The sequence below is a fragment of the Pezoporus wallicus genome, unplaced genomic scaffold (genome assembly GCF_028554395.1).
Source record: "Pezoporus wallicus isolate ANWC-B61680 ecotype Strahan unplaced genomic scaffold, APGP_CSIRO_Pwel_v1 contig_13296, whole genome shotgun sequence".
Lineage (NCBI taxonomy): Eukaryota > Metazoa > Chordata > Aves > Psittaciformes > Psittacidae > Pezoporus > Pezoporus wallicus.
This window is the reverse complement of record NW_026638795.1, coordinates 26638-48494: the sequence shown is the minus strand read 5'-3', so window position 1 is coordinate 48494 and position 21857 is coordinate 26638. Positions and strand designations below refer to the sequence as shown.

General features: G+C 65.1%; 1 protein-coding gene across 3 annotated transcripts; it reads left to right on the top strand.

The window, feature by feature from the left end:
* Positions 1–3295: 3295 nt before the first annotated feature.
* Positions 3296–21603, top strand: BMP1 (bone morphogenetic protein 1). 3 transcript variants are annotated; one of them, XM_057412617.1, is made up of 20 exons: positions 3296–3520; positions 10797–10904; positions 10981–11112; positions 11189–11306; positions 12256–12434; positions 12559–12664; positions 12998–13122; positions 14370–14485; positions 14676–14778; positions 15166–15282; positions 15364–15509; positions 15733–15928; positions 16001–16126; positions 16202–16362; positions 16467–16647; positions 19683–19808; positions 19878–20005; positions 20098–20311; positions 20395–20645; positions 21098–21603. In XM_057412617.1, exons 1-20 carry the CDS (start codon positions 3379–3381, stop codon positions 21230–21232), a joined length of 2910 nt encoding a protein of 969 aa, XP_057268600.1. In that variant the 5' UTR covers positions 3296–3378; the 3' UTR covers positions 21233–21603. The 3 variants fall into 3 exon arrangements, with proteins under 3 accessions (XP_057268600.1, XP_057268601.1, XP_057268602.1); XM_057412618.1 differs by lacking the exons at positions 19683–19808; positions 19878–20005; positions 20098–20311; positions 20395–20645; positions 21098–21603 and adding an exon at positions 19017–19384; XM_057412619.1 differs by lacking the exons at positions 3296–3520; positions 10797–10904; positions 10981–11112; positions 11189–11306; positions 12256–12434 and having other exon boundaries at positions 12619–12675; positions 12996–13122.
* Positions 21604–21857: the final 254 nt, after the last annotated feature.

The window sequence follows — 21857 nt, the reverse complement described above, 5'->3', positions numbered from 1 at the left end:
GCACCAGTGCAGTTCAGGAGCGTGGTGCAGCCCCGCAGTGGCCTCTCGCTGTCACCGCGGCCGTGCTGGGGCAGACACCGATATCCGGCTGCAGCCCCGCTCCTGGCAGACGGGAAGCGGCTCCCGCAGGGAGAGCGCAGCTGCGGCTGGCCGGGATGTGGGGCGTGCGTCCAGGGCATCCATCCAGGGCACCCATCCAGGGCATCCATCCAGGGCGTCCATCCAGGCCTCCTGCGGCCCCCAAACCACCACCTCCCACAGCCCCAGTGATCACACACTGGATGTGGAGGGCTCCTGGGCTGAGCTCCCAGCCCCAGGCACCAGCACCCATCCGGAGCAGAAGAGGGATGGGGAATGAGAGCAAACCCCCCAGTGTGTGCTGGGAGATGGAGGACTCAGCCCCATCCCCAGCTCGTGTCACAGGGGACAAGGGGGCTGCACATAGGGGATGGGCCCAGTGCTGCACAGGGAACCCTGGGGGGGTCTCACTGGTCCTGGCACTGGGGGGAACAAGCTGCAGGAGGGGTGGTCCAGCGTGGCCCTGCAGGATGGGGTCCGGGTAGGATGACAGGTAGTGGGTGACATCCAGGGGCAGAGCACGGAGAACATCCCATGGGCCTTTGGGGCTGCATCTTGGGCAGCGCACAACAGAGATGCAGCTTTTCCAAGGCTTTGGGGGATGCCCTTTGGGAATGAGCAAAGTGGGGGACCAAAGACCATGATAGGACCCGAACCCGCGGCTCTTACCTCTGCCTTGCCTCGGCTGCCGCGCGGGATCCATGCATGAGGGATGCAGCAGAGCCGGAGCTGGAGCTGGCTCATGCGTGGGGTGTGCATCTGGAGGCTTGTTTATCCCAGGGCTCCAGAAAACATCATCTGTCCAACACGTCAGCAGGAGCTGCCTGGGAGCCAGGAGCCTGGGATCTGTGGGGCTGCTCCTGCTGGAGCAGGCGGCTTCCTGCTGTGGGGCACGGACTGCAGCACCCCACGGCCGCCCATCGCCTCGTGAGGTGCTGAACATCCGTGGTTAAGGGAGATCACGGTGCTTGGAAAACCACGTTGGCAAAGGGAGCTGGTCCCAGGGAGTGGTGGGATCCTTGGGGTGATGCAGGAAGCAGGGAAACCCTCCCCTAGGATCCCCAGATCAGCCCATGAGAAAGGGGCGATTCCAAGGTGGAAACCAGCATCCAAGGAGCCGCATTCCAGGACAGCCGAGGGCGCTCAGCACAGAGCAGGATGAGGATGGAGGTTTAGGTGGCAGAGCGAGGGGGGATCGCCATGTCCGTGGCACCCATTGCAGAGCTCACCCTGTGTAGGGGATGCCCCGCAGCAGTTTTCTGCCCCGGCTTCTCCGCATCCCAATCCCTTCCTAATGGATTTACATCCCCCAGGGACTCACGTCCTTCCCAGCATAAGCAAATCTGACCGATGGAAATAGAAATATTCCAAAGTGTTTTCCATGGGGGATCTGTGTTTTCTTGGGAGACACGGGATGAACGAGGCAGCTGCTCCCCACATTCCCATCCCCATCCCCAGCCTTCCCCTGCAGTGTGGGCCGGGAAGCGGAGCAAGGCCGGATCCCAGGGGTTGTCTCCTCGAAGGGGGAAGCTTTCCTGGCTGCGGGCAGGGAGCAAAGCCCATCCCGAGGGGATTCGCTGCTGGCTGGGGGGAAATCACAGCCCGAGAAGAGGCGTGAAGGAGACTTCCCTGTGCCTGGTGGGGTTCTGCATGCGGGAGGTCCCAGGAAGCAGAAGCGAAAGCAGATTGGGGGGTGTCAGTGGGAAGGGTCCCTGTGAGCATCCAGCGTGTCCCCAGGCACCAACTGTGCACAGCAGAGCTGAATGCTTCATCACCTCCACACTAAGGGTCAGTCAGGCTGGGAGAGCGGTGCAAGGAGTGGGAAGAGCGGCCTGGAATAATGAGCCAGGAGCTTGGCATCCTGTGGCACTTCCCAGGCTGGACCCTGCAAGGCAAGGCTGGACTCGGGGCTTTATCCGGTGGATCCCATTTCCCACCGCTGGGCACAGACTCATCATGGGGGCACAGACCCCCCCGGAGCTGTTGGAGGGCCCCAATGGCAGCACCATGGCCTCATCCTGCCATGTGCCCGTCACCGCCGCGCCACGGCTCCCACCCACCCCATGGTGCCCCCTGCAGAGCTGGGGGGGTCCATGGGGACCTGACGGGACGGGCCCCGGTGAAGTGGCGGAGCTCCGACGGCAGATGTCACCCACAGCCCTCGGCCGGGGCTGCGGGATGCTCCTCTCGTGCTCCGGCATCCAGACACCCTCTGCCCGTTCCGGGGGGGGGGGCTCTGCCCGCTCCTGGGGGGCCTGTGACCCACATGGGGCTGCCTTTGGGGTCCTGGAGGGAGGGCACCGGCCAAACACTGCCATGGGATCCCAGGGATGGGGACATCCAGGCTCTTGTGATGCTTCACTGGAGGTTTTGGGGGTACAGGGTGATTCTGAGTGCCTGTTCCAGGGCCTGGGGCTCACCCCTGCTTGGGAAGGGTGTGTGGGTTGGGGACGCTGCATCCTTCTCCTTCTCCGGCAAGGCTTGGGAGGATGTGGGATCGGGGGTCCAGGACCAGGAGATGTGGGGGTACAGGTCTGGAGAATGTGGGGAATGCAGGAATGGGGATGTGGGATGGGAACGTGAGGTGCAAGATTGGGATACAGGGATGTGGGAAGGGGTGAAGGACTGGGGGTTGTGGGGCACAGGGCTGGGGGTCATGGGGTGCTGGACCTGGAGTTGCAGGATAAAGGGCTGGGGGACATGGGGGGGCAGGTTCCAGACAAGGGAATAGCGGATGAGATGGGGGGGGCAGGATCGGGGTCAGGGGATACAGGAGGGGAACGGGGGGGGGGGGGGGGGGCAGGACCTAGGGTGAGGGACATGGGATGAGGTGGGGGGGGCAGGATCAGTGCCGGGGGACACGGGAAGAGACCGGAGGGGGCGGAATCGGTCCTGGGGGTACAGGACGGGAGCGGGGGGGGGGGGGACAGAACCGGGACTGGGAACTGCGGGACCGGATGGGGGGGACCCAACCGGAACCGGGGGCTTGAGGACGGGGTCCGGGAGCCCCGGGCCGTGTCCGCGGCAGCAGCTCGGCCCCGCCGACCCCCCCCGGCGCTGGCCCCGCTCCCAGCCCTGCGCCCGGGGCTGCAGGGGCCGAGCCCGGCTCCTGACCCCGCCCCCAGCGGATCCCATTTCCCTACAGGAAAAAACGAGGAAAAAAAAAAAAAAAGGGAAAGAGAGAGCGGAGAGAAAAAAATAAAAAAGGAGCGGAGGGGGAGGGAGGGGGAAAAAAGGAAAAGCCCCAAAACGCCCCAAAAGCCGCCGGCGCCGGCGCTGCCCGCCCGCTCCCGCGGAGCCATGGCCGGGCTGCGGAGCTGCGGGCTGCTCCTGTGCCTGCTCCTGGCCCGGGCCATGCACTTCCCGGACTATTCCTACGTGCTGGAGCAGGAGGAGGAGGAGGACGCGGAGCCCCTGGACTACAAGGACCCCTGCAAAGCCGGTAGGGCCGGGGGGATGCGCGGCGGGGGGCGGCCGGGGCAGACAAAGGGGAGCGCGGGGGGGGGTGCTGGTGCTGGTGTGAGTTGTGAGCGTCCCGCTCCCCGGGGCTCCGCACGGCCGAGTCCGCTCCCGAGCCCGGGGCTGGCCCCGCTGCCCGTCTGGGGGGGTTCGGCTGCGTCCGGTTGTACTTAGGGGGAGCAGCGGCACGGGGGGGGCGGACGGAGCCCCGCTTGCTCCCCCTCCCCAGCGCTGGCGGCGCCGGCAGCTGTCAAAGGTGGTGGGGAGCCCACATCCCACCCCAGGACTGGAACCACCGCACCCCACTGCACCCCACTGCACCCCATTACACCCGATACCCCCCATCCCACCCCATCGCACCCCAAGTCTGGACCCATTGCACCCCATCGCATCCCACCCTGTCCCACTCCACTGTACCCCACAGCTGGACCCATTGCATTCCATTCCACTCCACTGCACCCCATCTCACCCATCATACCCCATTGCGCCCCATCCCACCTCATCCCATGCTCCGTACCCTTTCCCCTTTCTCCTTCTCCCCCAGCCCAGGGAAACCTCGTCCCTCCAGAGCCAGGCTCAGCCCGGGGGGGGCTTTACCACAGCCCAGGGTTCCTCTGTGCTGGGCCTGGGGGGTGCTGAGCTGCTCCCTTTAGACTGGAGCAGGGCTGGGAGCAGGCCGGGCGCCGCAGGGGTTTTATCCCTGTGTCCCAAAGCGAGATAAAGAGGACGGAAGGACTCTTTGAGGGGGGGAAACTGAGGCACAGAGCAGGGGCTCGGGTCCGGCCGCAGGATCACGTTTCTCTGCAATGGCTTTGTCTGCGCTGGGGAAGGCGCCTCTTGGTGGAACTTTGTCTCCACGAGGGCTTTTTCTGGCCCCAAATCCTTTCCCTTCCTGCCCTGCCGGGCTGAAACAGCCGAGCTTGCAAAACCGCCCGGGCGCAGCCCCGCAGCGCCGCTGCGCTCCCTCCCCTGGCGCGGCCGGGACACGGCGCTGCCGACCCCAGCCGAAGGGGGCCTCCCTTCACCCCGCTCCCAAGCACCCCAAAACCCCTTCATCACCCCCCCGGGGCCGCAGAGGCTTCTCATCCCCCCCCCGTCCTTTGCTCGGTCCCGATGTGAGTAATTTAATTACAGCAGCCCTTCCCGGGGGGTGCGGGGGGGTCAGGCCTTGCCACGCACTGCGAGAGCCTGGGATTGTCCCTGCTCGGCTCCAAAGGGTGGGATGGTGAGATCCAGCAGGAGCAGCCGCACACCCCCAGGGCAGCCCCTGACCCACGCTGGGGTTGGATTGGGTTTGGGGCAGCAACTCCCATCCCTGGGACTCGGGAAGCGCCGAGCACCGAGGCCCTGCCACCACCGTGGATACAGAGAAGGGAAGCACCGGGATATAGGGAGGGAAGCACCAGGAAAGGAATTCTGTCTCCTTGGCACAGCTCATGCCAGAGGTATCCTGAGGCCAGGCAGGATGGCTGCCCACAGCCGATGCCATTCCCACTGCGGCACCCGTGCCGCCGCCTCTCTTCCAAGGATGCCAAAATGGGACCGCTGGGAGATCCGGCCCTTGGAGCAACCCCGGGCGGGCGGGCGGGGAGGGAGGAATCGGCAGTGGCCCCGGTTTCCCTTCACCCGGTCAGCAGGATATCCAGGTCTCGGTGCCCAGTGGTGAGCACAGCGGATGCCAGGTTGGATCCTGGTCGTGTCTCCGGTCGGGAAAGGCAGGCGGCATCGCTCCCAGTTGCCAGCGTGCTGGGGGGAGCAACTCTTAGGGGGCTCACTGTGTTTGCAGAGCCTGAGCCAGCACTGGTCAAACACATCCATCCCCAGGGTTTGCTCTTGGCTCATCCCAAGGGATCCAGGGGGGTTGCTGAGCCAGAGAGGGATGAATCTGACCTCGCTCCACAGCCACGTTTGGGGGTGTCTGGTTAAAAGGGGGGCTCGCATGCTTCTGCCGTGGACGTGCTGTCACCCGTGGAAGGGGGGACATGGGCTCAGGGGGCACCTGCTTTGCCCACGGTACCCATGCGGGGCTCAGCATCCTTGATGGCAAAACCATCCCAGCCGTGGCTGGGGCTGGAGCCCCCATTCCCGGTTATATGAGCTTCCCGGCCGTGCTTGGAGCGCCCCGGCTGCATCCGCCTGGATTTCACCTAGGTTACACTTTCCAGGCGGAGGCAAGCGGGGGCTACCGGCTGCATCACACTTGTCAGCCTGCCCAGGAATATTTTCCAGCCGTTGTAGGTCACTTATTCACGCGGGGTGAAAACTCCGGGAGCCGCGCTCCGGGATGGGGCAGAGACCTGGGAATCCGCGCCGGATCCCGGGATCTGCTTTATCTTTGTGTAATCACCCGTTCGGCGCTGGGCGCGCTCCGGGGGGCGATGGCGAGGCCGGGGCTGGGAAGGGGGGGGGGGTCACTCTCCCTCCCGCTTTTCTCTCCCTTCCCGGCTCCTGGGAACCTCTGCGGCTGCTGATTCACGCCGGCGAGGGGGGAGACGCCGCTTCCTGAGGCTTTATCCGCCGTCGGGATGGGGCTGGGAAACACATGGCCGGCGGGATGGGGCGGCCTCGGGGAGCCGGGCCGGACCTGCGAGAACAAAGCATCCGGGAGGGATGCAGGGAGAAGCAGGAGGGAGGCTCATGGGCGCCTTTCCCTCGATATCGCCCCTCGGCTGCGCAACAGGCAGCGATTCTTTGGGTGAGATCGCGGCCTCCTGGTCCCTGGGGCTTTGCTGACGCTTCCTGGAGGTCTCCAGCACTGTGGTGGGGAGAGGAAAGCGTCCCAGGGCATCCCGCTTAGCCAAGGGCTGTCGGTCACGGCTCTCTCGTCTCCCCGGGGGGTGTTGGCATGGCAAAACCCCTCCATCCACGTGTCCATGAGCTGCAGGAGGCCGGGAAGCTTTGGAAGGAGTTAACAGGGCCTGGGGAGCGCCGGTGGGGATAGGACTGAGCTATGGAAGCACTGGGAGGGGGGATGTGGTTGCAGCCAGAGCACTGGGGCAGAAGCACAGAGGCCTGCGAGCCCTCAAAGGCTGGGACCAAGGGCTGAGGACACGTTCTGGTGGCCCCCCTGTTACTGTGCCCTGGCGCTGGGGCACTTCCCCATCCCTCAGTGTCCGCTCTGGCTCTGTCCTTGCAGGGAACTCAGCACCACCACCCCCCCCCCCCCGGCCCCTTGGCAGAGCCATTGGCAAATATTTTCCTTCCCAGCAGCTCTCCCTTTCAGTGCCGCTGGCCCCGGGCTCCGTTCTGGTGACCCGGCTCTGGAGAGGGGAGGCAGCGCCAGCCCAATCCCCACCTGCTCCTGCCCGCGGCTCTGCCATGCCTCAGCCTTGGCATCCTCCACCCGAGCCCTGGAGGAGGTTTTCCCCTCCACGGAAGAGGAGCAGAAGGAAAATCCTCCCCTGGAGGGATGAAACCTCCCGGCCCCGCATCAGCTGCTTGCTGCCACGGGGTGGGTTTATTAGAGGCTCATTTCGTGGAATCCTGGAATGGTTTGGAAGGGACCTTAAAGCTCCTCCAGCTCCAACCCCTGCCACGGCCAGGGACCCCTTCCACTGGAGCAGCTTGCTCCAAGCCCGTGTCCAACCTGGCCTTGAACACTGCCAGGGATGGGGCAGCCACAGCTTCTCTGGGCACCCTGTGCCGGCACAGGGGGAGAGGGACGCTCTCTTTGGTGGGTTCCCCTTGGTGCTGGCCTGCGCCATCCCCCCGTGCCTCAGTTTCCCCACTGGTGCAGGGGGGCTGTGACCTGGCCTGGCTCCCAGCCTGGCTGCTGAGCTTTGAATTCTTGCTTTGTGCCTCTGTGCTGCTTGGAAGGTGCTTTGGGAAAGCAAATACTCACTCTGGCGTTTACAAGGCTGGCTGCTCCCTGCTCCGGCTGCTGGCGAGGGGCACCGGGAGGGGGGGCTGCATCACCGGGGGGGACAGGAGAGGGTCCAGCTCACCTCTGCCCTGTCCCGGGGGCTCTCTGTGGGTGCATGAGTAGAGCTGGTACCCCTCAGCCCCGACACCCTGTGGGATGCTCCGCATCCCTCCTCCTTTGCACCCACCCCACGGCTCTCTATGCAGGGCAGCCCCCGAGGCCGGGGGGTGGACCCCCGTCCCATTCCTCCCGCCGTGGCCCCGGTGCTCGCAGCTGGGCTGGCGCATGGGGCGGCGCCAGGAGCATTCCTCACATAGTTAACGGCTCTGCCCAGCCACTGGGATGCTGCTCCGGCCACTCCGGGGCTTTCCGACACAGCCGAGAGCAGGATGCGCCTATGGAACTGCTCCTGCCACCCCACCGCCACCCCACCGCCATCCCTTCCCTCCCTGTACCCTCCTCTCTGCTTCCTGCTGCGCCCGGGAGGGATGCTCAAGGCCCATGGCTCTGCATCCCATGGGGATCCGCTGTGGCTGGGATGGAGCTGCTAAACCAGCAAGGGAAGGCTTGGAAGGCTTAGCTCCCAGGCAGAGGGGATGTGAGGGATGGGGATCATTCCCATCCAGAGGGAAGGCTGGGCTGAGCCTTTGCTCCCAAGCAGAGGGGATGCAAGGGATGAGGGTCATCCCCATCCGCACTGCACATGGAGGCTCGTTTGCCCCAGACTGACCTGGAACAGATCCTGTCCTGTTTATCTGCCGCCCTCCCCTGCCAAGGCTTCCCGAGGCTCTGTTTGCTTTCCCTGCTCACCAGAACATCGCGTTCGCGCCCTGGCCCCTTCCCACGGGTTACTCTGTTTCCTTGCAACACGGTTCCCAACCTTGGTGGAGCCCGAGGTCAGGCTCATCCCAAACTCCCAGTGATGCCAGAGAGGTCAGGCCCATGGGTACCCCCCTCCGCTGCTTGTCTCGCCCAGGTACCAAAGATGCTGAGCTGCTCCTGCATCCCTGCTGCACAGTGGCAATGGGGACAAGGGGATGCCGAAGAGGCAGGCACCGTGTGCAGGCAGGAGATGCAGGGAGATGGGGACAGGGGTGCTGCAGGAGTTGGATGGAAGCCCTTGTTTGTCTGATGCCTCAGCCCCGGGGGTTACGTCAGTGTTCCAAGAACCGACAGACAGCAGAGAGCACAAACCACAGCGAGAGCTGAGTTATCTCCTGGCTTCAGGGTGAGGAGGAGCTCGGTGGGAGCCGTGTCAGCAGGTCCCGAGCAGCTGGTTGTGTTCTGGGGGACGGGAGGGATGTGTATGGACAGAACCCGGATGCTCCCATCCCCATTCTTTTCCAGCTGATGGGGTAGAGCCATTGTAGTGCCTGCACTTGAAGCTGGCGCACTGCTGGCACCGCATCCTCTGTTGGCACTGCATCTTGCCCCCTGGCACCGCATCCTCCCCACTTGGGTGAGCAGAGAACCCCCCAAACCGCCCCACTTGTCAGCGGGTGCACTGGGAGCAAGCAGGAAGACACAACCAGAGCCCAAACCGAAGCTGGAGTTTCCCAATCCAACAGTTTGGGCTTATTCCCAACGTGTCCTTCCAGGGACACCCCTCACTGCTCCAGTGCCCCCTCCGGCAGCACCCGACCACCTTTCCCCGTGGGATGAGGGCCCGGGGGGGAGCTGAGCTGCTTTGCACCGCTTGGGAAAGCAGCCCCACGTCCCCGCTCTGCCTGCCCGGCTCTCTCACGTATCCCAAATCCCTCACATATGGTTTCTATATCACTTGGCTCTGCCGCGCTGTAAGCGAGCTTAACTTTCCCTTGTCTTTCCATGCAGCTCTTGGCACGGGAGCTCGTCCTGCTCCGCGGCCCCGGCCTCCCCCTCGCTGCCCGTTCGGACACGTCTCTCCCGGCCCGGGGAGGGTGCGGGGAGGCCGGGGCCGGCTCCTGCCTCTGCTCTGCCCACAAATTGCAGCCCGGCCGTGCCAGCGGCGCCTTGTGCCAGGGGAGGTGCCGGCCCCGGCTTGTTTGCTCTTCCCTTGGCTCTGCGGCAGGTCTGCTCCCCACCCCGGAGCTTCCTCTGCTGGGATGCGCGGGCTGGGGACAGACCCAATGCCTGGTGTTTTCAGCTCAAAAAGTGGCTTTTTGACCCCAGAAAAGTGGCTTTTTCACCCCTAAAGTTGGCTTTCTTTTTCACTGAAAAATGTGTCCTCTTCTCCCCAAAACGTGGCCTTCCAACCCTAAAGCTGACTGTTTCATTCCGGAAGATGGCTTTCTCACCCCAAACCATGGCTTTTTCACCCCAAAGCGCTTCATGCCACCACCAGAGCACAGCTTGGGCTGGGTGCCATACAAAGACACGGCGTCTGGTCAAGCTGGGCTGACCTCTCGCTGCTCTTCTCGCCTCGTGCCGGTTGTCTTGGACCCGTCGTGGTTATCCCAATTGTCCCTCTTGCTGTCGTAATTAGTGGCTCTTTTGGGATCCACTTGCTAATTGCTCTGAGCGCCAACTTGGCACCGCTCTCCCGCAGCCCCTGAGCTGCTCCAGCCACCCCAGTCCCCCCCTTCCCTGCCTATCCCCAAATCCCGGCGAGGGATTGGGATGCCCGGGACCACGCGGGCACCCCGGGAACCCGCACGCTGGGTGAGGAACCCGTCTCCACCCCACTGTGGCCGCGTGCGGAGCCCCTGTGCCGGCGCTGACCTCAGCCAGAGCCGGGCTCCCGAGGGCTCCGCGCTGGCCCTGTGCCGGAGCCGGGAGCCGCGTCCTGGAGCGTTGACTCATGGCGAGAGCAGGAGGAAGAGGAGGAGGAAGAGGAGGAGCAGGGCTGTATCCTCCAGCCCTGCAATGCTGCAGCATCCCCGCACCCCCAGCCCCATGGGAATGGTGCTGGCCCCGGTGGACAGACAGACAGACGGACACCCCTCGGCTAGCCCCGTTCCTGCAGGCACTGGGCACAGCGGGAGCTTCCTGAGCCATATGGCTCCGCTTTGGTGGAGCAGATGCCTTGGAGATGGTTGGAGCATCCCGGGGCTGTCGGAGCTCACACAGGGACGAGGGGCAAGAAGGGGGGTCCCGAGCCCAGCGTTTTCTAAAGGAGAAACAAAAAAAAGCGCAGTTTTGTAACACGAATAATAACAGAAACCCGAAAAAGTGATGGACCGGAGCTTATGAGAACCAGATGTGAGCTTGGGGCTGGCTCCAGCCGCTGCAGAGCCGACACGGTGGCGGGCCGGGAGCGGGGGAGCCAGGCCCCTGCCTGGAGGAGGAGGAAGGGCTTTACCTTCCTCTTCATGTGCTGGGGAGGGGCCAGGCGCAGGGAGCTCAGCCCTAGTGGGGTTTGGGGTCCCCCAGCGTAGTCTTGGGGGGCTCAAACCCCATCTCCACCCCCCCCCCCAAGCTGCCTTCCTGGGGGACATCGCGCTGGATGAGGAGGACCTGCGGCTCTTCCACGTGGAGCGCGTGGTGGACCTGGCGCGCCGCTCCATCACCCGCACCAACAGCACAGGTACCCGCTGCCCCCCCCGCGCCCCCCCTCAATGGGTGCTGCCCCCGCTGACCCCCCTCCTCACTGCTCCCCGCAGCCACCAACGCCACCAGCGCCCGCCAGCACCGGGGCCGGGTGCGCGCTCGGGGCCGCCGCGCCGCCACATCCCGGCCGGAGCGAGTGTGGCCGGACGGGGTCATCCCCTACGTGATCAGCGGCAACTTCAGCGGTGAGTGCGGGCCCCGTCCAGCCCCGTCCCTCCCCGTCCGGGGTCGCCCCGCGCTCACGGCCCCGCCGCCCCGCAGGCAGCCAGAGAGCCATCTTCCGGCAGGCGATGCGGCACTGGGAGAAGCACACGTGCGTCACCTTCCTGGAGCGCAACGACGAGGACAGCTACATCGTCTTCACCTACAGGCCCTGCGGGTATGTGGTGGAGAGCACCAGCAGCCTCGGGTCACTCCGGATGCCCTGGTGATGGCACTGGAATCATCAGACCCCAGCCTGGTTTGTGTTGAAGGGACCTTAAAGCTCATCCAGCTCCAACCCCTGCCACGGGCAGGGACCCCTTCCACTGGAGCAGGGTGCTCCAAGCCCCTGTGTCCAACCTGGCCTTGAACACTGCCAGGGATGGGGCAGCCACAGCTTCTCTGGGCACCCTGTGCCAGCGCCTCAGCACCCTCACAGGGAAGAGCTTCTGCCTAAGATCCAACCTGATCTTCCCCTATTTCAATTTAAACCCATCCCCACATCTGGCCCAGACCTGCTCAGTTTTGGGTCTTGGAGGACCTATCCCTGGGGTCTGGTCCCTGCAGGTGGTTGGGAGCAGGGAGGTCTCGGAGCCACCGAGTTGCTGTGGGCCAGGGGCTGAGGTTGGTGGCTCAGCACCAGCCCGGGCTTGCAGCAGGGTTGATGCCAAAGGAAACAGGGGTTTGGAAGAGCTCAGCATCTTCACGCGTCAAGACACAGCCCCAGCCAAGCAGATGGTGGTTAGGAGGAGGCTTCCCCTGGAATGGGGAATGCATGACAACAGCAGGGGATGATCCATGCCCCAGCACAGGCACAGACCAGCCAAGTTCTTGTGACGCAGGATGTGCACCCATGGGAGCAGCACCCCAGGACCAGAGGGGCTGATGCTCAAACCCTGACTCACATCATCCCCATCCCTGGCAGTGCTCAAGGCCAGGTTGGACACAGGGGCTCGGAGCAAGCTGCTCCAGTGGAAGGGGTCCCTGCCTGTGGCAGGGCTTGGAGCTGGAGGAGCTTTAAGCTCCCTTCCAACCCAAACCATTCCAGGGTTCTATGAAGCACCGGGACGCCCACACCTCAGCTGGCCCCAAAGGGCTGACCCGGTGCCTCCAATCCCCCCCCCCAGGTGCTGTTCCTATGTGGGCCGCCGCGGGGGGGGACCTCAGGCCATCTCCATCGGCAAGAATTGCGACAAGTTCGGCATCGTGGTGCATGAGCTGGGCCACGTCATCGGGTTCTGGCACGAGCACACGCGGCCTGACCGGGATGACCACGTCTCCATCATCAGGGAGAACATCCAGCCAGGTAGGGCCCGGCTGCAGCCCTCTTCCTCTTGCTCCGTTTCCTCCTGCTCCTCTTCCTCCCTGCCATGGGATGCTGCCGGTGCTGGGTCCCCCTGAGGGCAGCCCCATCCCTCCTGGCTCCGCAGGGCAGGAGTACAACTTCCTGAAGATGGAACCAGAGGAAGTGGAGTCTCTGGGTGAGACGTATGATTTTGACAGCATCATGCACTACGCCAGGAACACCTTCTCCAGGTACGTGGCTCATCCCCACGAGGTGTCCCAGCCCGGGGGACACCTTATGTAGGGCTTATATGGCCCTTCCCCCTGAGATCCAACCTGAACTTCCCGTTTCAGTTTGAACCATTCCCCATTGTCCTGTCGCTGCCATACGTGATGAAGAGCCCCTCTCCGCATCCTTCCCTAAGGCAGGGGATGCGCTGGGGACACGTCCCTGTCCCCGCTGACTCACGTCCCGCAGGCTCTCATTACCAGGCTGTTTTTAGCATCCTTCCCCGCTGGCAGCAATCGCAGGCGCAGACCTGGAGCTCCGCAGGCTCTGCTCAGCCTCTGCTGCTCCCCCCACAGGGGCATCTTCCTCGACACCATCCTGCCCAAGTACGACGTGAACGGGGTCCGCCCGGCCATCGGCCAGCGCACGCGGCTCAGCAAGGGGGACATCGCGCAGGCCCGCAAGCTCTACCGCTGCCCGGGTGAGTGCCGCCGGCTGCGGGTGCCGGCAGGAGCGGCCGGGGTCCTGCGTCCTGTCCTGCTTTCACCCCGAGACCTGGCAAAGGAAAGCATCGCCCCAGCGGGGGTCCCTCCTGCCAGTGGCAAAGTGCTCTTTGGGGTCCTCCTCGCCCCTGCGAGGACCACACACACACACACACCCCCCCCCCACAGTTGTGCCTCCGTCCATGGTGCTCCCTGCGGTGTTTGTGAGCAGGAGACCTCGAGGAGCCTCACGGCCCTGCCCGTGTGAGCAAAGACTTCCTCAGCTGCCCTCTCCTCTGGGAACAGAGCATCCCCCCAAAGAGCATCCCCCAGAGAGCCTCCTCTGCAGCAGAGCATCCTCCGAGACCAAAGCATCCCTTGGAGACCACCCCCCAAGAGCATCCTCCCACCCATCCCAGCAGCAGGAGGGGTTTGGATGAGGGGCTGGGCTATTACCAGTGGGATGGGGACAACACGATCCCACCATGGACTGTGGTCCTCCCCGGGGCTGGTGCAGACTGAGGGATGCTCAGCACCACCAGCACACATGCTGGCACCTGGAATGGTGCTGAGGGCCATATCCCATGAGCGTGGCCTTGCCACGGGGGCTGCGGGGCCCAGCACGAGGCTGAGATTGGACCAACCACATCTGCAGGAGTTTGGCTCCTGCTTCATTCCAGCAACTCCTTGGCAGCCTGGAGGAGGGACAGGGCTGTGAGGGGCCCCAGCAGCGGCCGTGCTATGTGCAGGGGCTGTGGGGCTACAGGAGCGAGCAGAAGTGATTTGTTTAGAAAGGACATGGAGGAAACCCCCAAAAAAAGAGATGATTCCCCACAGACCCCCCTCTGCAGCCCGGCTTCCCCTGCCCTTTGCTCCCACCGTGCAGCAGGGAGGGAAGGAGGCAGCGAGCCCCGGGCTCGGCTGCGTTCTCAGCGCTTCACCTTTCATCTCCTGGTGCCCCCGCCCCGAGCAGGAGCTGGGGGTGGCCCCGCGTCGATGCCGCGGCCCCATGTGGCTTCCAGATGGCAGCGCTGGGCCGGGTCCAGGCGCGGCTGTGGATCCCTGCCCGGAGAAGGGGCTGGGAGCATCCCCTCGCTGAGGTCTGGGGCTTCTTGGGGGTGCTCCCTGCAGAGCTCGCCTTGGAGATGGGGATTTGGGCGCTCAGGGGGTGAAGAAGGCTCGGGAACGGGGCCATTCCCAAAGCAGGGTGTCTCGGGGGTTTGACTCCGCTTTTCCCCCCTTGCAGCCTGCGGGGAGACGCTCCAAGACAGCCAAGGCAACTTCTCCTCCCCCGAGTTCCCCAACGGGTACTCTGCCCACATGCACTGCGTCTGGAGGATCTCTGTCACCCCTGGAGAGAAGGTACCAGCGCCGGCGCAGCACCGAAGGCTCCCACCCCTCCTCATCCTCCTTCCCTCCTCCTTCCCCCTTGTCCCGGGGTGCTCCTGAGCCAGCACTGCCGGTGCCCGGCTGCTGCGGCGGCAATGGGGACCGGCAGGCGCAGACCCCGCGGGGACCCGGCTCTTCCTCCTCCCCTGCTCTTCATCCCCAGATCATCCTGAACTTCACCACCCTGGATCTGTACCGAAGCCGGCTGTGCTGGTACGACTACGTGGAGGTGAGAGACGGGTTCTGGAGAAAGGCCACGCTGCGAGGTAACCAACCGGGAGCCCTCAGCCCGGCCGGCTCCTGCTCCTGCTCCTGCTCCTGCCCTCCCTCCCCGGCGCGGGCAGCGCCAGGGGCTCAGCTCCGCTCCATCCCTGCTCCTGATGTGCCAGAGCCCGGGGGGGGGCGGCCATGGAAGGGTTCTTGGGGTGAATGGGGCTCCCACCCCACCAGCTGGTGGCACATCTCCATCCCGGCCCTATTGCCCATGGACCCAGCTGCCCCCAAACTGAAACAACCACAAACAGCCCAAGGGGAGCGGGGTGAGAAGCAGCTCTTTTAGGATGCTGCAGGGGCACAGGGGAGGGACTGGGACATAGAGGTGAGGAAGAGGAGGGCACCCGGCTGTCGGGAGCCCAGCACGACTTCCTCCCCAGGCAGGTTCTGCGGGAACAAGCTGCCCGAACCCATCATCTCCACCGACAGCCGCCTCTGGGTTGAGTTTCGGAGCAGCAGCAACTGGGTGGGCAAAGGCTTCTTTGCTGTCTATGAAGGTAGGGAAGGGCAGGGAGGGAATATGGGGCTGGTGGTGGGGCAGGGGGGAGCTCAGGAAGCTGTGTCTCCCCCCCCCCCAGCCATCTGCGGTGGGGATGTGAAGAAGGACAATGGGCACATCCAGTCCCCCAACTACCCCGATGACTACCGGCCCAGCAAGGTGTGCGTCTGGAAGATCACCGTCTCCGAGGGCTTCCATGTGGGATTGACCTTCCAGTCCTTCGAGGTGGGTGAGAACATCCTCCCCCCCCTCCGCTGTGCTGGACCCCATTCCCTGCGGTAGGAACAGGACATCTCCCCGGCAGCATCCCTCTGTCCTGGTGCACCCCATGGGGCCGCGGCAGCGCTGTTGCTGCCTCCGTGCCTCAGTTTCCCCGTGGCTGGTGAATGTGTGGGGATGAGGAAAGGAGAGGCGGGATTTGGGAATACTGAGGACGAGACCCCCCCAGATCGAGCGCCACGACAGCTGTGCCTACGACTACCTGGAGATCCGCGACGGCAGCAGCGAATCCAGCAGCCTCATCGGGCGCTACTGCGGCTACGACAAACCCGACGACATCAAGAGCACCTCCAACCGGCTCTGGATGAAGTTCGTCTCCGACGGCTCCATCAACAAGGCCGGGTTCGCCGTCAACTTCTTCAAAGGTCGGTGATGCTCCGGGGGCTCCGTGGGGCTGCGGCGGCCCCACTGCCCGCTCACCCCCCTGCCTGCCCTAGAGGTGGACGAGTGCTCGCGCCCCAACAACGGCGGCTGCGAGCAGCGCTGCGTCAACACCCTGGGCAGCTACAAGTGCGCCTGCGACCCGGGCTACGAGCTGGCCTCCGACAAGCGCCGCTGCGAGGGTGAGTGCCCCCCTCCCTGCCCCCCGCAGCACCCCGCAGGCACAGGGATGTGATGGGCGCTGCTCCCTCCTGCAGCCGCCTGCGGAGGTTTCCTCACCAAGCTCAACGGCTCCATCACCAGCCCGGGCTGGCCCAAGGAGTACCCCCCTAACAAGAACTGCATCTGGCAGCTGGTGGCCCCCACTCAGTACCGCATCTCCCTGCAGTTCGACTTCTTCGAGACGGAGGGCAATGATGTGAGTCAATGCGGGGCAGCCCCCTCGCCCCCCAAGGCTCCCCCCCGATGCTGGGTGCCACCAGCCCCGTGTGTGTGTGTCCCCATTGTCCTTCGCACCCCCAGGTCTGTAAGTACGACTTCGTGGAGGTGCGCAGCGGGCTGACTGCCGACTCCAAGCTGCACGGCAAGTTCTGCGGGGCCGAGAAGCCGGATGTCATCACCTCGCAGTACAACAACATGAGGATCGAGTTCAAGTCCGACAACACCGTCTCCAAGAAGGGCTTCAAAGCCCATTTCTTCTCAGGTAGAGCTGCCCGGGCCCGGACCGGGCCTCCCCACACCGAGCGTGTCCACACCCCCCCCCCGCACCCCGAAACCACTGCTAACGCCTGCCCCTGCCCCTGCCGGGGGTGCAGCCCCCGGTCCCAGCCCGATGGGGGGGGGGGGTAACCCCGGATCCGAGCCCCCCCAGCCCGGCGCTGCTGTCCCTCGAGGGGATCCCCTCTTTTAGGGAGCAATCGGATGCTATTGCAGGTGCTGGGGGGCTCCCCAAATAGCTGGGGGGTGCACAGGGATGTGCTCAGCCCTGGAGGGGCTGGTGCTGGTGTGGGGAGCAGGTTCCTTGCCATGGGCCGGGCACTGCACCCCTGGGGTGGTGTTGCCATGTGGAGGGGGGATGTCTCCGCTCTGCTGCGCTGCTGCATCCCGCTATGCTGCATGGCCACGGGCTTCCCGTGCTTCCCGGGCAGGGGGGCCGGTGCCGGGGGTGTCAGCATCCGGCCGTGCCTCAGGTCTCTGGAGCGGTCCCTCCTCCCCAAAACCATTACCTGCTTATCCCTGTGTGTCCTGTGGTCTGACCTCCTCTCCCGGGCCACCCCGCCAGGAGATCATGGAATCCTGGAAGGGTTTGGAAGGGAGCTTAAAGCTCACCTGGTTCCAATGGCAGGGTGGAGCAGCTTCCACCGGAGCAGCTTGCTCCAAGCCCCTGTGTCCAGCCTGGCCTTGAGCACTGCCAGGGATGGGCCACAGCTTCTCTGGGCACCCTGTGCCAGCGCCTCAGCCCCCTCGCAGGGAAGAGCTTCTGCCTCAGAGCTCATCTCAGTCTCCCCTCTCTGTCAGTTTAAAGCCATTTGATGGCACCTTCATGCCTCGGGCGGGTGGGGATGGGGACACGGAGCCAAACACGCCCCGGCTGCAGCCGAGCATCACCCGGGGCTGGCCCCTGGGCCGGGGGCTGCCGCGGGACCCTCATGGAAGAGAGGCTCCCCCCCGATGGACGGCGGTGCCTGGACGCCAGCCCGGCCCCTGGCGCTGCCGTGGTGCGAGCGCAGCTCCTGAGCCGGGGCAGCTCCTGCCGCTTCCCCTCGCGATGGAACCCAGCGAGCGGCTCCTCGGCAAAGCCAGACCTCGGCGGCGGCGGCACCGGGGGCAGCCGGGTGAGTGCCCCCCCTTCCCCTTCACCTCCTCTGCCTCCGGCCGGGGTGTGCGGCCGCCTCATGGGGCTGCTCCGTCCTGGACACCCAAACCTCACCCCTCCCTGCCCTCACTCAGGTCTCGGCAGCAGGACCTCGCTGGAGGACTCGGCCACAGCAGGGTCCTTCCTGCGCTCCCCTCCCTGGGGTCGCTCCCATCCGACCCTGGGCAAAGCATCTCCCGTGAGGCCCCTTTTTAGCGGCGGAGGGTCCCCGTGCTCCTCCCCGAGCCCCGCTTTGCCCCGGTGAAGACGCGGCCCCTTCCTCTTCCTCCTCCTCGCCGGAGGCAGCGGCCGGCCCGGCCGGCTCCCACTTAAGGACCCTTCGGTGCCAGCTCCCAGGTACGTCCCCCCGGCTCTGCGGGGCAGGGGGGGTCCGTAGCGGGGCCATGGGTGCCGGCGGGAGCTGCAGGGTGGTGGGCGCAGCCCGGGGGAGCCGCCGGATGCCGCTGTGATGCCGGGGAGCGCCCGGGAGCGGTGGCGGCAGGGGCAGGGTAAAGCAGGGCGCAGACAGAGCCGGTGGCGGGTCCCTTCCTCCGGCAACTCTCCGCTCTTGTCTCGCCCGCCCAGGCTCCCTCCGTCCTGCCGGCGGCGGGTGATGCCGGGCCGGAGCCGCTCGGAGCCGCTCCCGGCCCATCCGAAGCCCTTTCCCATTCCCAAACGAGCCTTTCCGCCTCGCTTCCTCTCTCAGACCTAGGAAGACGTCAGGTTATAGCCTCTGCTTGAGAGGTGGCCGCGGGGCTTGGGGCTGCCCCGCGGGGCTGCGGGCGCTGGCTCCCGGGGGGATGCTGCTCCCCTGCGGCATCGCTGCGAGCTGGCAGAGGGATGCTGGCGGGGTGGCTGCCTGCTTGCTGCTGGCTTCCCCCCGTCCCAAACCCCCGCGGGGACAGGGAGCGAGGAGAGGCGATGGGCTGCGGCGCATCCTGCCCCAAAGCGGGCTCCGGGCCGGGGGGGGGCACCCCCGTGACACCGGTGATAGGGACCTCAGGTGGTGGCTGGTGCTGGTAGGTGGGTACAGGCAGCCTGGGGCCCCGACCCCTCCACTGCCCCCGCAGAGCCCGCTTCAGCCTCACCTCCTCCCCGTGCGCCGCTGGTGCGGGTGCCCTGCTCTGCCTCGCTTGCCCCGCTGCCCCCCGCATGCCCCGCTGCCCCCCGCGCCCGCGCCCCCATCGCTCCCGTTTCTCCTCCTCCTCTCTTTGCAGAGAAGAAGCAGCAGCTCCAGCCCCCGAAGTCGCGCCCGCCCGGCCTCAAGGTCCGCCTGCAGAAGCGGCCGCGGGGCCCGTCCTGAGCCGCCTCCTCCTCTCCCATCTTTCTCAGGAATGCCGTGCGGGAGCACGCCGGGGCCGGGCCGCCCCGCGGCCCCTTCGCTTGACAGAACTGGTCGTTGGCCTCGTTTCGGATGCTTTTGTCCTTGTTTTTACGTGTTCTGCCTGGTTTAAGCACCGCCGTGGGGCTGGTCGCGGACCCCCCGACCCTGGTTTGGAGTTTTGCCCCTGGTTTTTACCGTGTCTGTGACATTTCCCTGTCGATGAGTAAAGAGGGACTCCCGCGTCCTGGTCTTTCTTGTGCATCTTTGTTGTCAGTGTGTTTTTCTGCCTTCCCCGTCCACCCCGTAAAGCAGGTAATGGTTGTAGCCAGGGGTGTGAGCCCAGGGAGAGGAGGACCCATCCCAGCACCCGCGGGGGCTGCTCCCAGCTTGGCCGAGGGATGGAGGAGCTGCTTGTTGCTGGTGCAGGCGCTTGCTTGGCTGCTCTCTCGCCGGCGGCAGCGGCGCAGGGCTGGGCAGCGGGATGTGGGGATGGACGCCGGACCCGGGATGCTCTCCCACCTCGCCCAGCTCAGCCGCGGCCGCTCTGCTCTCTCGGCAGACAAGGACGAGTGCTCCAAGAACAACGGGGGCTGCCAGCACGAGTGCCTCAACTCCTTCGGCAGCTACGAGTGCCAGTGCCGCAGCGGCTTCGTGCTGCACGACAACAAGCACGACTGCAAGGAAGGTGGGTCTGAGCCCCAAACTCCCCACAGCCCCAACCCCTGCACCCTTGACCCCCCCCTTGTCCCCACAGCCGGCTGTGACCATAAGGTGACGTCCACCACGGGGACCATCACCAGCCCCAACTGGCCTGACAAATACCCCAGCAAGAAGGAGTGTACCTGGGCCATCAGCACCACGCCGGGGCACCGCGTCAAGCTGGTAGGGCTCTGTGGGTACCAGGGGATGGGTGGTAATGGGGGGGTCCCCCCGCTGAGCCCCACCGAGTGCTGGTGGCTCTGTCACTTCCACAGACCTTCTCGGAGCTGGACGTGGAGGCGCAGCAGGAATGTGCCTACGACCACTTGGAGATCTACGATGGCAAAGACGCCAAAGCCCCGGCGCTTGGCCGCTTTTGTGGGGCCAAAGAGCCCGAGCCCCTCGTCTCCTCGGGCAACAAGATGTTCCTCAAGTTCGTCTCTGATAACTCTGTGCAAAAGAAGGGCTTTGAGGCCACCCACGCCACAGGTACCGGCACGGAGCCTGGTTATGGGGCAGGAGGAGGCTGTGGGCCCGCCTCAGCATCCCCTCGCTGCTGTCTCGTCCCGCAGTGTGCGGCGGCCAGGTCCGCGCTGAGGTGAAGACCAAGGACCTGTACTCGCACGCACAGTTTGGGGACAACAACTACCCTGGGGGCTCGGACTGCGAGTGGGTGATCATGGCCGAGGAGGGCTACGGCGTGGAGCTCATCTTCCAGACCTTCGAGATCGAGGAGGAGGCCGACTGTGGCTATGACTACATGGAGCTCTTTGATGGCTACGACGGGACAGCGCCTCGCCTCGGGCGCTTCTGCGGGTCCGGGGTGAGGATGGGGCGAGGGGGAGGGATGGGGAGGGCAAAAGGAAGGGATGGAAGCATCCCCAGGCCAGGCTGGATGTGGTTCTGTGCAAGCTGATGTAGATGGTCCCTGCTCAGTGCAGTGATTGGAAGAGCAGTGGATATTGGGAAAGGTCAGGGTATTAGGAAGGGTTCATGCCTGGAAGTGTTCGCACACCGTGTAGCCAAGGCCTCCAGTGCCGTGGGTCAGTGGTGGCCTTGGCAGTGCTGGAGTAAGGGTTGGACTGGGTGAGCTTAAAGGGCTTTCCCAACTTGGTTGATCCTATGATTCTATGAAAGACCTAAACTGCTGTAAGCTGAGCCAGGCCAGCCAGAGCATCCCTGGGGGGGACTCTGGGGTTGTAGATGGGGGTGCAGGCAGTTGTGCACCCCCGGGATGCTCACGGTGCTGAGGACCCCTGTCCCTCGTCCCGGCAGCCCCCGGAGGAGGTGTACTCAGCCGGAGATTCGGTGATGATCCGCTTCCACTCGGACGACACCATCAACAAGAAGGGTTTCCACCTTCGCTACACCAGCACCAAGTTCCAGGACACGCTGCACACGAGGAAATGAGGGCCCGGGGGGGTCCCGGTCCCCGCCGCGGGCAGGGAGGAGGAGGACGGAGGAGGCAGGAGGAAGGCAGCGGGCGCGCACCCCGCACAGACTGCCCGAGGCGCACACAGCCAACCTCAGCACTCAAGACACGCTCGCACAGGGCCCCGGGGCTCGGGCACCCCTGGGCACAAGGGCAGAGGGGGGGGTCCCTGGGCCAGCAGCCGTGCCCCTGGCACTGTGCGGGGCACACGAGGGCCCCGTTGCCCTTCCTCACCCCGGCCGAGCCGGCCGCAGCTCTGAATGTACAAACCAGTAACCGGGAAGAGCCCAACACACACAAGGTGCTGTCTCCCTCTTGTACCGATGAAATAAATACCCTTGTACTTGGAGGGGGCAGCCCCGGCCTTTTTGCTTCCCCCGCTTCAGGGGGAAGCATCCAAACCAGGGCTGGACCAGGGAGGGCAGAGCATCCCTCCCTCCCCGCAGCAGAGCCGCACGTCGGGGCTCCCCAAAGGCAATCAGTTCATTGCAATCCGCAGTGATGAGCTGGAGCCACAGCCGGAGCGAGTCCCTCTGTGGGTGCTGGGTGCTCCCCCCGGCCGCCTTTGGGCAGCTCTGCGGGTAGGTGCTCACCCCACACCTT